We start from the raw sequence: 16,184 nt of genomic DNA, 5'->3' as shown, positions 1-16,184 counted from the left end.
ACAAAGAAGCCAACAAGGAAATTAGGGATTCTACTATCACAGTACAGTTCATGCCAAATCATTTGGAATTTTTAAACCTTTGAAGTAGCAATGTTATCATTTTACACATGATTAAATTAAAATAAGCTTTAAAAGTTTTGGTTTTATTAGGCACATAGAAATAAATTATGCTAACAACAATACAATATTTACAGAAATGTTGTGCCTCTAACATGCTCATTCATCTCTTTTTCCATCAGAACATAAGAAATAAAGGATATGTTTCCAGGTAGTGCACTTTATCCCTTTTGGCAACTACTGCTGTATTTTCTCCTTATCTGAGCAAAATTTACTTCTAAACAGAACTATTTAATTAAAAAAATACTAATACTTTCAAAGTGTGATAAAAGATAAAGCTACTCTGGATAAGCTTGAAAAACATGGATGTTGTTGATTTCTTTTGTTTAAAATAAGCAATTTCTGAAGTACTCCAGGCAAAAAGTAATTCTGTGCCAGTCAGAAAAATAAGAAATCAGGGAAGGAACTAGTAAACTCATGCCAAAGCAATTGAGAGAAACTCAGGTTACTGGTAGTGAAATCTTCTTTATCACAAAACAGGTTTAAAAAGTTGCAGCTAGAACATGTGGTCTTTAAACAGGTATTTTTTTCTCCAAGAACAACTAAGAAAAGGTGGTGATTTTTTGGAAAGAAATTCAATTTCCTTTTCAAACAAATAGATATTAAAAAATCCCCCAAACTTACAGTGATTTTAAAAGCTTATTCATTGCAGCACAAAAGACAGTCTGGTTTTTAATGTGTACCTAAAGATTCACCCAGAACAGCCATCATAACTGCTATCTTTAGACAATGATGAAGAAAAACAATCAGGGGATGCAGGAAAGGTATTGTCTAATGAAAGACATACCCACTTTTCTCAAAGCACAAGAGGTCTTAGCACTAGCAATTCTTGTTTCAAATGTCCAGTCCTAATGCCTTATTTCAGAATGATACGGTTTTGCCAACAAGCCCACAACTACACTTGATTTACTGACTGATTCTCTTCTGTTTCCTTTTAAAGATAAAGAATGTGTTTAAAGCTGAGTGTGAGAATGTGATCACTTCTTGGAAGGCTCTCTTCCCTCTCTGAACAATCTGAGACTCTTTCAAAGTTATTTTTACAGCATAATAATTTCCTATTTTTCCCTGCGTATTAGTACTTTCACTCAACATTTTATTTGATAAAAAGCATGGTCCTAATGCCAACGCATCACTTAAATTATTAGAGAAAAAAAAAGAAATAGGTCAAAAGCCTAAGTCCTGTCCTCATAAAAACAGCTACAGAAAATACTGTCTCCACAAAACAGCTTAAAAAGGAGCATAGGAAAAGGAAGGTGGAGGTGCAGTGGGTGGGGAGACTGGAATATGGCACAGTACTTAATACTTTACAGATTGGGGGCAGTGTTGTTTAATTGTATTAGCCAAGCCATCAAGTTCCTGCTTTTGGAGGAAAACAAGTATCACTGATTTTCTAACTAAAGCAGCTGCAAGATTACTCAAGAGACAGCAGGAAACACGTGCCATATTACAACAGAATCCAGTCTCAGTCACTTAACTGCACAGCTTCCAGAGAGAACTTATCCAATTTCTATACTTGACTAGGAGTCCGTGAGGAACACACACAATTTTCCTCCCAAGAATCTGGAAACAGAATCATGGTGTCTTTCCTTTCAATCTTTCCTAACTTCAATTAACATATCACATTAGATTAGCAGATCTACTCTATAATTTGTTTTCTTCCAAAGTTTCTATCTCCAGCTGTACCTATCTCATGCTTTGAGATATAAAATGATCAATATACTGGTAAGAAAATTAATTTTATTTACAAGACTCCAAAATTGTTGAGGTGGGTCTGTGTGCTGATGGGGCCTGCATTTTCAGTGTCATCCTTTAGTAGATACTACTAGAACTGGTAGATGATAATGATAATGATAATAATAATAATATCTCAAGCACACAGAGAAGTATTTATAAAGGGAACATATATCTAGGAAGACCATATTCTGGATGAACTTCAGCTCCAGTGATCTTTTTTTGGGATTACCTGTATACAACTGTGTGCATTTCCTTTTTTTTGATGTGCCATATGCCTAGCAATGTCGTCTTTGTGCACTGCATTGAGACTCTGTAAAGTGAACTTACGCAAATACAGTATTGTTAATTAGCATAAATACCAGTATTTTCATCTTTAAATGTAGGCGTGCTTTGATTTTGGAAAGAGTAAGAAGTGCAACTGTGTTTAACTGATGGATGTCCCACTAAAGTAAAGCATTACTAATTTCTGGTAAAATATCATATAGCTAGTAAATAGTTCCACGGTATTCTGTGGCTTTCTGCATTTTATGAAGACACATTTGAATGTATGGACACCATTCTTTTTTCCACCCTCCTGTTTGTATATTCCCATTAAGATTGGTGTTGGAGGAAGCAAACCCTTAAAAAAGTTGAAAAGTCCCTTCAATGTGAGTACTGAGCAAAAAAGAACACTAGCAAAAAGTGCTCAGTAAATGAACATTTTTGAAACTAGGTTTCAGTAGTAATAAAATTAGTTTTTTAAATATCTGGATAAGAGCACTACCTCTGAAATTCTAAGCTATACTAAACTTAGTTGCAGGCCAAGCAAGCCTGAAAATGTTAGCCTTAAAGGACAACAGAATACTAGGCAATATTTAGCTTACAATAAAACAAACAACAAGACTTTCCCCAAAAGCCAGAACAAAATACACAGTCCAAAGGAAATCTTTAGCTATTACATAACTCAATTTTGGGAAAGCATTTGGTACTCTCATGAAACCTCAAAAATCACTCAGAATGTGTTGGATAGATTGCAATGCTGAACGAGAGGTACAAAGACACAAGGACTGTGTAAAAATTCTGAAGCTTAAGGAAAACAGGGAATATTGTAGGGCTCAAGATAACAGCAAATAAAAGAATTCTAGGATAAAGGCCAAGTAGCAACCTATCTGTATGTGTGGTGCCACAGGTACTGTTGTGAGGCCTTGTTTTATTTGACATCTTCATTAATCCCTGAGAGGCCACAAGGTAGACAACTTTGAGGACACTGAGATACCTCAAAGTAACTTAGGGTGGCTAAAATGCAGTCAGAAAACAGTAAAATGAAATTGAGTACAAGAAAAAGCAACCTACTGCTATGGAAAAGACTGAGAAAAATATTCTGGAACAGATTCTGGAATATATTCTATAGGATAGAAATGCACCAAAGGCATATTGTAAAGGATCTAAGGATAACAAGCAAGCAGAAACTACAAATAGATTTGTAACAGAGTACCGGCAAGTCTAATTTAGATTTGACTTGCATACTTGGAAGCACTGTATCCTGGAGCAGGAAGGTAACAGTTTCTCTATGTACAGCCATAGGGCACACTGTAGAACATTTTATTTGTGGAGAACCAACAAAGTCCTTCAAGCCTCTTGGTGGACCAAACATTAACACCCTCAAGTAATTAATTCTGCCCTACACATGGAGGTCATATGGGTGCCTGAAACAAAGTAAAAATCTCTATCTGGACATAAACCATAAATTCTTCACCCATGCTCTTTACAACCACGCCTGGAATTCACCAATGAGTTCTAGGCATATTACAAGAAAGATCTCTGCAAATTGGATGGAATTCACATAAAAAATAACAGAAATTATTTGGGAGCTGGAAAGACTCAAAAGGAAATGTTACAAACCTAAACAGGTGTTACTTTACTTGCTCAAGGTAAGCAAGTAAGAAGTTCAAAATGCTTTTTTCTTAACATTCAGTTTGTTCCGGAAAATTATTTCAAAGAAACAAACCCCAAGAAGGAAAATGAAAAATAAGGAAAACAAAAAACAAAGAAAAATGATTATTTGAGGTGATAAAAGGTTATATATACATACTTAATTAGGAACAGAAAGATTTAGACAATACAGGAAACACACACTGAGTTCTAAACCATTGGTAATTGTCCTAATAGAAAAAAATAGTAGGCATCTGAAGCTGCAGCATAATGTAAACATTCATATATTACAGGGACCAATACTGACAGAGATGGACAAAGCATTTAATGGGGCTCTGCCACCTCTAATCTAATCTTAAAGCATTTTAAGTTTACTTTTATGGTGACTGTCTCTTTTTGGATAACAGATGGCTGTTTGTGATCTGCATATTGGACTGAGGCTTCTTTCACTTTGTCTGATGCATGAATGAGGAATGCCTCCCATAAGTCAGACTACATGGCAGAAAAAAATACAGCATCTAAAATTAAATGGATTTCACCACTTACCATCCAGCCCCATTTCTGTGATTCATTCACAGAAACACGTCACATTTTAAAACAACAAAAATTCAAATAACCACATACTCGTGTATTTGGCTACATAAGTTACAGGAGACTGATAGGGCTTTTGGCAGTTATAGTACTTGAAAATTTTCCATTATGAAATCTTTTTAATTACTTACTATTTGAACCATTTGGGCTAACTCTCTTCACACCAGACATACTTCTCAATGGAGAGTTTCAACTAAATGCTTCAGCTATTTATCGGAACTAAAACATGAAAAATTAGGTTTCGCTTGCCTGTTTAAAAACAATTCTTACAACCATTTACCTGAGCTGCACTGTATGGAATAAAAATTTCAGAGTTTGGTAGGGATATATACACATGTAGATACGTGGACATATAAATTAAATATACTTTTTAAGTTAATAAACCCCACCCAGTCACATATGCTTTCTCCTGGGAAGTCGATCAACCACATGCAGCCTCAACTGGCAGCTCTGTTGTAAAAATAAACCAATTACTTTTATTTTTACAACAAAAGCTATTCAAACGCTCAACCATTTTTCCCTTTATACGCCACTATTTGCCAGTAACTCTCACTGTTGAATGTACCATTCCCACAAACAGTATTAATGTTCAAATGTTATATGTCATTACACACAATTTTCTCTTTTAAATCCATACCCAATGTTTATAGTCATCAGACCCAAGTACTAGACAGTGGGGTTTTTAATTATGCTGATTCAGCAATGCCACTCATAAAAACAGCTCTAGCACTATTCCTTAATTATCTAAGACTTCATCAGTTCATCTTAACCAAATGTCATCTACGAAATTCTCATTGTCATACATCCAATCACTAAACTTCACTTATTACTATACTGTTAACTGTTCCCCAACAATACATGTGTACTTGTTATACTAAACTCCTTATGCAATTATATAAATATTTTGCTCTTGACAATAGGTCATTCTCCAAGCATGGGAGGGAACCTCAATCCCCTCTTGACATGTAGAATTCTGTCAGCACAGAACAGATCAGGAATCTCATCTTTAGAATTAAAATTAAGTGTTTACTGACCATTTTCTTACATTATGCATATGCTGCTTCTAAATTAAATACACTTTCTCAATTTAAAAAAAAAAGTGGTATAGTTCTACATTGTTACATATGTAATTCTTTATTCATTTTTACATTTCAGTTTATATCATTTTCTTGAATACTTATGCATTTTCCTGTATGCACACTCACTGGTAGGTTTTTCTGATATGAGGCAACAGCAAGACCTGAAAATGTTAGGAAAAAAACTGTTACTTTCAAAACAAACAAAAAGTTGAATAACTTTCAAGCAAAACTTCTGTTTGAAATATAAGTTGCTAAATGCAAATACAACCCAGGAAACAAAAATGGTCAAAGGTGGCTTTGCATTTTCATATAAACATTATGTACGTGAATTTGTATACACAACTCATTTACAGATATGAACATATACATAAGGACACAATACATGTTGTAACAGGGTTGCATTTTGTGCTACAGTCAAGGTTTACTGAAACAGAAAGCTATACCATATCCATGGTATACAATGTATTTTGTATAATGATGATGAAAACTCATTTATCCTAATGGCTAAATTGTCTGCATCGATTAGAGGAACCCACTATTGAAATGTTCAGTGAACTACATGCAATTCTTCTAGAATGTTGATCATCAGGTACAGTCATGTGTGATAACCAGCAAACATCATATAACCCTTTCCATAATCTCATCAACCTCTATATTAAACCTTGCTAAAATGCTCTCCCCTGCTACTTTCACTGAGAGAAGAAATTCATTCCTCCATTGGTTAGAAACCTTCTTTCATGGTCAGTAAATTTCCAGTTTGTATCTAATAATTCTATATCAACACTGTTCTTTGGCTTAAATATTTTTTCTTCTTGCTTACTCCAAAGTTACGGATATACTTACAAAGTTCACTTATATTCTCTAATCTTTTGTTTTTCTAGATGAAGCCAACTGATTTTTATCTTCTTGATAAAACAGGCTTTTCATATCTATGATCATTTTCAGACCCCCACTCTGTACCTCCTCTAGTTTAAATTCATCCCTCTTGACAACTTAAAAAAATAGTCCAAATAAGCTATGACCTAGATCTTGTATAATTACATTGATATATCACCTGCTTTGATAGAAATCACTCACTTCGAGCAGTTTAGGATTGTACTTATCTTCTAGACCCCATCATGGGGGTAGATTCATACTACTCTGACTCCCAGATCTTTTCTTCTGTCATTTCTGACATTCTAGTTCAGAGCAGAAAATTCTTAGCAATGTTAAAGTGCAAAATCTTGCCTTTCATACACAAGGTGTTATGACATTTCTATTATTCCAATCCAAACCACACAATTCTTCCTATATGATATGCCTGTTCTCCTCCAAACTTAAGGTTACCAGCAACTTTTATTTATATACTAAATAGGACTACACTAAAGACATTAAATGGGTGGACTCTACCTGGAAGACAACTTCCAGTTTTATAGTCCTTCTTTCAATATAATCCATTGTCATTTCCCATTAGCAATTCTTTATGTTATGCATCCTACTTAATTTCTCATATGGCACTATACCAAATCTTTTTATGAAGTACAGATTAAATCTACTTCATTTCCTTTGTCAGTAAATTAATTTTTATCAAAAAAATACCCAGTTACCCCAACAAAATCTACCTTAACTACACCAAAGATTTTTGTTTGGTTGTTTTTTTTACTTCTATGCCTTTCCTTATCCTATGTTTTGTTTCCTATGTCCCACATACTGCAACAGTTGCACATAACACTTCCTTGGGCTCTCCTTCAAACACATTTGTTACTTTCCAATCACATGGCACCATTCTTGCCCTGAGAGGTTTATTTAGAGTCTTTGCTAAAAGACTGCTTTGATACTTCTAACATTTTCATAATTGAGACCTAGGTTAGTTTTCCCATCAGGTTTTTAATGGCAAGACATTGTTGGCATAAGGCCATTGATTAAATGTGTGACTGCCCTGGTTCTGACAGAACCTGACTGCATTACACTTCAGAGCCTATTGCCTAGCCTGTATCTATTCACTGAGGAAAAAAAAAAAAATTCTCATGAATTAGGATCTTAAGCATTATTTCCAAAGCACAGTTACCTCCACAAATGAATTCAGCAGCCTAGGTGGCACTTTAAGCCAGTTTGGTATCCTACAAGTTGCTCAATTCCTTGCTGTTCACATGCTATCCTTACTTTTTTATTTGGTAATGTCCAAATAGTACTTGACTTTCCACTGGTATGATGGGCATGCACAATGTTGCCTCAAATTCTGGCATAAGTGGGCCTAACTACCTGGAGTATAATCAAGGCTTGTCAGGACTCTCATATGAGGAATCTTCCTGTGTACCTTGCCTATGATGTCTGGTCTAAAAGCATTCTTAAAACATGAAAGACCACCAGAAATTAATCTTTCCTAATATTTTGCCTAGGTGCATTAGTTCATCCATTAACCTACTGTGAAGGCACTCGTGTGAAATGCGGATCTGTTTTCAAATCCTAGATATGCTTGACTTGGAAGAAAGAGCTATCTTTCCCTGTTCTTCTATCTCCCAAATAAGATAAAGGTTGTACTTGCTTAGGTACCTAACTCTAGGAGAGGACTCCAAACTGAGAATCCAGAGAGAAGACTTCAGCCTTACTCTTTTGGGCAGGGGAATATTCAGTTTATACTTTCTCAGCATTTCTAGACAGCTTCTCATCCAGTGTACTCACTTTTGGCAGTCCAAAATTACACAGCGTAGCACAAAATATTTTAGTCTGAACATTTAGACATTTTTCATTCACTTAGTCTGTGGGGCACACTGGGAAATAAACTTCCTGTGTAATGTAGACGGTCTGACTGTCTAGGTTGGGATACTAACTGGGTGAACCACATACTACTCCTGATCCATGTGCCCAGGTCTTCTCCCTGCAGACACCATGTTTCTGTCACCTGAAAAATCAACACCTGATAACATGTGGGCCACACTCAGCCCTCGTTCTGAAATGTAGTTTGGATAAACCCAGGGCATCCCCAGACTGAGAGCGCACTCCAAGATTTCAGATCATAGACCTCAGAAATACTGAACATCCTGGAAATCGATAGGAACTCAAACACGGATACGTAAGTCAGTTTTGAAATTAAGATGTACTGTTTGAAATTTTACCTTTGTGCTATAAACTTTTATCATCAAATTCTGTTGCATTCTGCTACGGTAATTACATATTTGAAAAATGTGGCTTCTCCCTGGCCCCCACCATGTTCAGTCGCTAGATGATTGTGTGTCTGCTCATATTTGCATTTATAAATTTTTTGTGAACTGCAGATACCATTTTGTGACCAGTTTAAGTAGGTACATAGTAAGGATTAAGAGAAAGAAAAAGCTGATATGCCTTTTGTTAAAAAAAAACGAAAAAAAAAAAGGCAAAACTATATTGATTTTACTCTATAGGGAAATTCTAACTTTTAAGACAGTCATCAGTTATGGTGATAACTAATACTATTAATACTCAAATTTTTATTGTACAGCTGTTTAACTGTGCATTATTAGAAGCAGTTATATATTCAAGCCTGATTATTTTCATGCAAATACATGACTGGCTAATGGGGAGAACAGCTGCTGCTTAGCAACTGGAGGAACAGAGAAAGGGGGTGACTTGCTTTATAACAGAAAACTGGATGAAATCTTAGAGAGAGTATATACAGAGTTTGGAGATACCAGGGAAAATGGGTGGTAGTGCTCTCTAACCATGACTTTTCTTTTGCAATTATTGACATCCTAGGATGGCAGCATCTTCAGGTAATAAAGGATAAACTACAAGAAAACTTATATATAGTAGATGCATATACATGTGCGCATGAACAACAAATAAAACAAGCGCTACAGACAAACCCTGACACACAAGCTGAAATGTAGGAAATCCAGAAACGGGCTTCATCTGTTGAACTTCATTCAAACAGTGTCTGTCATCTACTGTAAGGGTTAAACTGACTTTTAGACTTCAGCAACTTAAACTAGTGATCAACTTAAGCTACCACAAGCCAAGACTGCTGGAAGTAGTGTTCTCTTTTTCTTCCTGCTGCTCAAACTCAGTCCTGGCACTGCATCCTCCACTGTGCAAGCACAGCCTTTCACACACCTACATAACGAGGCAGATCAGAGACCTGATCTAGGTTAAAACCAACCCGTATTTTTTAGTTGGATCACTTTTACATAAATCAGTTTCCGAATCCAGTTCGTTATGCAGACATTCAAATGCTTGTACTGACATGAGGAGGAGGGCAGGGGACCTCCCGTGACAGTGCTGACTCAAACCTTTTCTGAAGATATATTCTTACCTTGGTGTGACCCTGCAGACTAACTTATTGACTTGATGGCAAGAAGAATATGAAAGCAGAAGTGCACTCTAAGAAATGAAGGGAAACTGAAAAGGTACAGCTCAGAAAGCATGTGAGTTCCATATAAATGTCTGCATGACTCTAAGACTACTACTTGGATCAAGCTATTTATGTCAAAAAGGAAATTCACTTAATTTTTTTTCTGACAGTAACATTCAACATTTTCAGAAATCAAATTAATACCTCATATGAACAGGGAACTGACTCTAGGTTAGGTACCAACTGTTCTTGTATCAGTCCTGCTGTCTTCCGTTTGCAACAGCTCTTCCTAATTCAAAGCATGGTTCTCTGATTTAATAAACAACATTAAAATTTTGTAATGAAATAGAAGACTCTGAATGACATGCTTTAGTGAATTCTGCTTTATGCTTCTAAAAAGTTAGTTATTCCAGCTTTCTACACTATTCTATTGTGGGCAACTGCTTTCTCTTCAGCAAGACTACCAGATATGAACTTGCGCCTACACCTCACACACCACACTTGTTTAGAAGAAGCGAGAATCCTCCAGTAGCATAAATGTCTTGGATTATATACCAACCCAGCTGAGGTGCAGATATACATCATGTTCTGCTACCTATGTATATGAAAACAGAATATAGTAGTGGAGTGGTATCCCAGCACAGAAGTGGACTGCAGATGTCGTAGCATCTTAAATTCATGGCGGAAGGGGCACCAGAGCACATTTGCCAGTGTTCAAAGACATTAAGCCATCAGTAAAATAAACAGTGGTGGGAAGATACAATGTTCAGGAAGTTAAGATGATCATGTGAACAGAAAGACAACAGAGCACGGAATGGAGTAACACAAGAAGAGAGCAGTGTCCCTACCAGTCCTATGGAAAATGAGGGATATGTATTTAATTAAGAAGCAGTACAAAATGTATTCAAGTAATAAGAGTTAGAGATGCTATTTGTTAACATGCTTCACCAGTAACCTCCTAGTGATTTATTAACCTTTGTGAAATTTAAGTATTCATAAGAATATTCTTGCAGTTCCAAAAGTTTTCCAAATATTAGCCTTGCAAATGTAAATATCTGCCAAAAAATTAAAGTTGTAGCTCAGTTATTCTTTAGATACAATGAAAATAGTTTGGGTTTCAACCCTATTTCAACTACTTCTGTGACAGAAGATTGCTTGATGCCTAGGTAGTCTGACTTTTTTTCTGTTTGCATAAAAATGAGTTTAAGGAGGAAAACAGAAGTGAGCTAGAGAAAATAAAACAGCTTACAAGAAAGAGTAGGAAACCAGTTACCCTTGAGTAGACAGGCAAGCTTCCTGTTCATTACAATGAAAAAATGAAGGGTAGCAACTGCCTGACCTGTCTTTTGTTCAAATCTAAAACCAAAACATATGTAAGCAAAATGTGAAACATATGTTTTACATATTGGACTTTTGTCAGATTTTATAGATTTGTACATGTCTCGTATCATCCAGTCTTGCACGCATATGTAACAATATCATTCTAAGTATAAGTAAGAATATTTAGCCTTTTTATAGGCTGATCTTCCACACTGCCAACTCTTTCGATATTTGGTGTGGTTTTTTTCCCCCAAATCCTCAGCTCTGAGACAAAGAGACTGCAACAGGAATCCCAGCTCAAGGTTTCTGTTATAATTTTAAATGAAAACCTGCACGAGAAAGCTGGAAAACGCAAAATAAGCTCTCCTAAAGGCCCCAGGACCAAACAAGAGAAACCTAAATCCTCGTAAATTTTACCCAAATTAATGACAGGGGGCAGAGAGGCACCTAGCTCTCAGGACTCGCTTCCTCCCGATTAACGCAGGTCTCCGACGGGCTGTCTCGGCCGCTTCTGCTGGGGTTCAAGAAGCCGGGTGCCTGCCCCCAGCCTTGGGGCGCCCCTCCCCAGCCGGAGAGGGCCCGAGGTTGCAGCCTCAGTACCGCGGTACGATAGGAAGACGCTCCCTCAGCCCCGCCAGGTAACAGCGCGGGCAGCTCTCCGCCCGACCTTTATTCCCGGGTCGCGGGAAGGTGACGGGCGACCATGGAGAGAGGGGCGGGCGGGGGAAGAAAGAAACGCGGCGGCCGGTGGCCGCGGGGAGAGCGAGGGGGGAGGAGCACGACGCTGTAGCACGCTGCGAAGCAGGGGGAGGCGGAGGCCGCTGACGCGGGGCTGAGCCTCCCGGCGGGCCGGCGGGGAGGCTGCGAGCAGGACGCGGCCGCGGCCCAGCCCCCGCCGCTCCGCCGCAGAGCGCCCGGCCCCGCCCCGCCCCGCCGCCACCCGCGCGCTCGGCAACGGCACCAACCGCCGCCGCCCTTCTACAGGCCTCGCCCCCCCCCGCAAGCCGCGCGCAGGGGCCGTTGCAACCAAAGGGGGCGCCGGCTTCAGCGGAAGCGCTATCTGAGCGGTGCCGCTGCGCCCCCGCTCCCCCCCCCCGCCGCGGCCTCGTGAGTAACAACGGCAGAAGGTTTCCCTGTCTCCCTCCTTGGCCCCTTCCCTGCTGCCCCCATATTTTATGTTTCTAGCCTCCCGCAGGGTGCGCAGCCTCACCTTCCCGCAGCGAGGCGGCTCGGCATCCAAAATGGCGGCCGCCCCCACTTAACCCCATCCTGTCCCAGCAGCGCTCCCTCCCCGCCCCAAGCCGTCCCATCCGCGGCTCGGGATTCCGCAGCCTCACCCCAGCCCGCGCGGCCGATCGCCGAATCGCCGAGCCCCCCCACCCCCCCGAGGGGAGGAGGATAAGCATTGGAAAGATTTCCCCCACTCCCACGCACACTCGCGCCCCGTCTGCTGAGCCCACCCGAAAGACGGAAGGGGGGCGGGTGTGTGTGCTGGGGAGTGACACCTCCCCCGCTCGTTGCCCCGTCCACCTCCCCGTTCCCCTAATGGTTGCGTCCGTGACATCATCATCATGGCAACAACAGCTGCAGCCCGGAGCCGGGGAGCCGCCGCCGAGGTGTCCGTGGTGCTGCGGGGGGACGGGCCCGCGCTGCCCGTGAGGCGCTCGCGACCGGCCGGGCTCTAGAGCCCGCGAGGCGCCCCGGCCGAGCGCGCGCCGCCGCGCACGCGCCCGGAGGAGCAGCAGGAGGAGGAGGAGGCGGCGGCGGGGGGGGGAGCGCGAGCGAACAGCCACAGACAGAGAAGGCGCGTGCGAGGGCGCGCGCCTGTGTGTGTGTGTGTGTGTGCGCGTGTGTGTGTGTGCGAGGCTGTGCGCGCGCCGGCGGGGCGTGCGCGCGGGCGGGCGGGCGAGGAGAGGCAGGCGGGGGGCTGCGCTCGCTCGCTCGCTGCGGCGGGGGGAGCCGTGCGGGCTCCGCGCTCGCTCGCTCCCTCCCTCAGTGCGTGCCTCGGCGGCGGCGAACAACATGTTCTCAGTGCGGATCGTGACTGCCGACTACTACATGGGCAGCCCGCTGCCCGGCCTGGACCCCTGCCAGTCCCACTTCCGAGAGGCCCCGACCAGGCGGGTGCCCGTCGTGAGAGTCTTCGGCGCCACCCCTGCAGGTAAGAGACCCCCGTCGCCGCCGCGCCCCCCCCACCCCCCCCGCCGCCGACGGCCGGGCGGGGACGGCCCCGCTGCGGCGCGGGTCCGGCTGGCGCCGGGCCCGCCGACGGCCCCCCCGCGGCGGAGGCAGCGGCAGCTCCTGCTCTTTGTGGCTGGGTCGCGCCCCCCCGCCCCCCGCCGCTGCGGCGCGTCTCACCTGCCAGCGGCGGCTGCGAGGGAGCGCGCCGGGCCCAGCCGGCCCCCGGCACCGCGGGGCGGCGGCGGGCAGCGAGGGGGCGACCTGCCCCGGGTGTCCCCGTGGGGGAGCCCGGCAGCCGTCGCCGCGGGCAGAGGTGTCGTGTCGTACCCCGCCCGTCCCCCGGCCGGTGGCGGTGGGGGGCCGCAGGTGCGGGCCGAGGCGGAGGGCCCGCGGCCGCCGGGGCTTTGTGCGCGGCCGGCGTGGGGCTGCCCCGAGCGAGCGGCGGCAGCTGTGCAGACACTGGGGGCAGCCGCCCCCTCCGCGCCCCCCACCCCCGTAAAGGGCAGGATAACGGCGTGTGGGCACGGGGGGTGAAGGCGGCACACCAGGAGGTGTGTTTCTGCGGGGCAAATAGCGAAAGGGTGAGCGTAGAACGGGAAACCTTTGAACGTAGTCACAAGTGGGACTTCTGCAGTACTTACAAAGTGGGGTTTTTATGTTGATCTTATGCTAGCGTGGTACAAATCGTGTAAAACGGTTGGCATTGGTGCTGCACTGCAGAAGGGAACGTCCTAACCGCTGGCCACATGTTGCCCCCTGAGACTTCCTAATGTCACATCCCACTTCTTCATTGCCTCTTTCTCTATGGACTCATGGTTATAGTCTTCCCACATCACAAGTATGTTTCTGACCGTCAGAACAAATTTCTAACAAATTTAATATTTAGGAAAATGAATTTAATATTTATTTTAGTTTACCCATACATTAAATATTAAATATTAAGTTGGAAAAAAAAACACAAATCTGTTCTTTGAGATGTCAGGCATGTTTAAGCATCATTGCTTGTGATCCCTTTATACTTATGTTGTGTAATGCTGACCGTGGGAATTAAGGTATTTGCATATTTTATTGACTTACATGTTGAAAATGAGGTATTAGTATGTACATTAAATGTTAGGCAAGACAAAAAACATGTAACAAAAAAGCATGGTAATGGTATCTTTCCCTTCACCCAGTTATTATAGTAGAGCAGATTTTTTTGTTGTTTTGGTTTTTTTATTTAGAATTATCTGTCTGTTCTCTGTTTGGGCACAGAGGAATGTGAAATATAAAAGCTGTTGTGATCTGATGCATCTACAGCTCCAAATTATTAAGTGGATGAGTGGGATTAATAGATACAATATTGAAATAGTGGGACCTATTTTATTGTAGTTCTAATTTTGCATACAAAGGAGATATTATGTAATAATATTTATGTAATGGCATGAGTAACTATTTCATTATTAAAAAATGTAGAGCCTGAGGTTGTCTGGCAGGTAGCAGGCTTTCTGTGCGTGCATGTGGTTAACTCATTAAGGCTTATTTTCTTTTAAGAAAATGTTTAGGCTATGCCATATCATGAATGCGGCATCATAAAGTAAACAGTGCAGTAGTTTAGTTGTCCAGCTATTAGGAACACAGTAGGAAATCCCTGGCTTCCCAAACCATAAACTTTAATACTAGTTTGCATAATAGAAGTGTTTCTAATTCGTCTTGGTTAGAGGAGACACTTCACTACAGTCTGCAAAGGAAGTGAGACTTGGCTATCTTCTATTTATTTCCTTGTTAAACTTTTTTTTAATGGCTTTTTTTTTCCTTTCTGTACCTTTAGTAATGTTTGCTAATAAGCTTCAAGAACTTCTTATTACATCTTTATTTTTAATCATCATTATTTTTTTCTTTTTTAAAAAAGGAGATGAATGTAATTCTGTCTCTTTTCAGAGGTGTTGAGCCTAAGCAGTCATTGTCAGAAGTAAAGTGACTTCAGAGAGAGGGCTATCCAATTATTTACTTGAGAGTTGAAATACAAAATGAAATTAAGTAAAATCACTTATATGTACATTGACATTTTCTTTGAGGAAAAATAAATAGTAAAACCAGCTTCTAATATACAATATAAGACAATGGGGTGTATTTATTGTTTGGCTTACAGGCAGTGTGATGCTCGTCTTCACTTGAGTTGGTCTGGATAAGAATAACCCTTTCTCATTGGGTTTAACATGTATGTCTTGCCTGCTCAGTTGCCATGCTGCCTACTTGACAGCAAACCGCTATGTCTGTATAGGCTGCTTCACCTCTGGCGTGATTAGCTCTGCACGAATCTTAGTATGTTTAAAGCTGTGTGTCCATGCTGTGCAGCTAATTGGGAGTCAGGTTCAGAACAGGCTCCAAATTCCACCTGCTGAGTGAAGGGGGATTGATTGGTATGTGGAAGTGGCTTATGCAGATGTTCAGAAAGTCAAACATCTAGCAGCACTGTATCTTGTGTCTAGTATCAGCTTATAGATGTCGGTTCTGAAGGCACCTACCTACTCTTTCTACCTCTTCTTCTGGAGGTATTGTGCTCAGTGAGGTATATGAACGACAAGGATTGCCAGTGTTCTTATCTTTGAGGGCTTTTATGTAATCCTGTACTGAATTGATTTGTAAAGGTTTGCTGGTACAATCTATAAAATTAAAGAGCTTTGTGGTATGGTGGCTGGGGGAGGTAAAACCCAGACTTTTAATTAAAAATAATGGAAGGATGAACTCCTAGAATGGACTGTGTTGGCAATAACATTTGACAACTTCTTTAGGTCTTTTGAAGAAGAAATCTCGTATCTGGCAAGACAGTGCGAGTCATCTCTTGATGTCCTACATCTTTGCCTAATAAGAGCTTGAAAAGTAAGGAATCAAAATTTTGTTTAAGCCCAAAGATCCGCCTACTATTTTCTGTTGTTCTGTGAAATACAAGGAGTAAAATTCTG

The 16,184-nt window shown here is 41.6% G+C and overlaps 2 protein-coding genes across 4 annotated transcripts in view; one reads left to right on the top strand and one right to left on the bottom strand.

Annotated features, from left to right (window-relative positions):
- Positions 1-13,082, bottom strand: part of LOC140649878 (uncharacterized) — a 36,782-nt gene extending 23,700 nt beyond the window's left edge. The window contains exons 1-2 of the mRNA XM_072857714.1: positions 12,519-13,082; positions 5,559-5,593 (exon numbers count right to left, since the gene is read on the bottom strand). Of these exons, the coding sequence (XP_072713815.1) occupies positions 5,559-5,593; positions 12,519-13,082 (599 nt within the window). The remainder of the gene's footprint in view (positions 1-5,558; positions 5,594-12,518) is intronic.
- Positions 12,834-16,184, top strand: part of REV3L (REV3 like, DNA directed polymerase zeta catalytic subunit) — a 129,925-nt gene continuing 126,574 nt past the window's right edge. For all 3 annotated transcript variants that reach the window (XM_072855691.1, XM_072855690.1, XM_072855695.1), the window contains exon 1: positions 12,834-13,219. In XM_072855691.1, coding sequence (XP_072711792.1) covers positions 13,081-13,219 — 139 coding nt within the window. In that variant the 5' untranslated portion in view covers positions 12,834-13,080. The remainder of the gene's footprint in view (positions 13,220-16,184) is intronic.

Source organism: Ciconia boyciana, chromosome 3 (genome assembly GCF_034638445.1).
Source record: "Ciconia boyciana chromosome 3, ASM3463844v1, whole genome shotgun sequence".
NCBI classification, from domain to species: domain Eukaryota; kingdom Metazoa; phylum Chordata; class Aves; order Ciconiiformes; family Ciconiidae; genus Ciconia; species Ciconia boyciana.
This window is presented reverse-complemented; position numbering and strand designations above follow the sequence as displayed.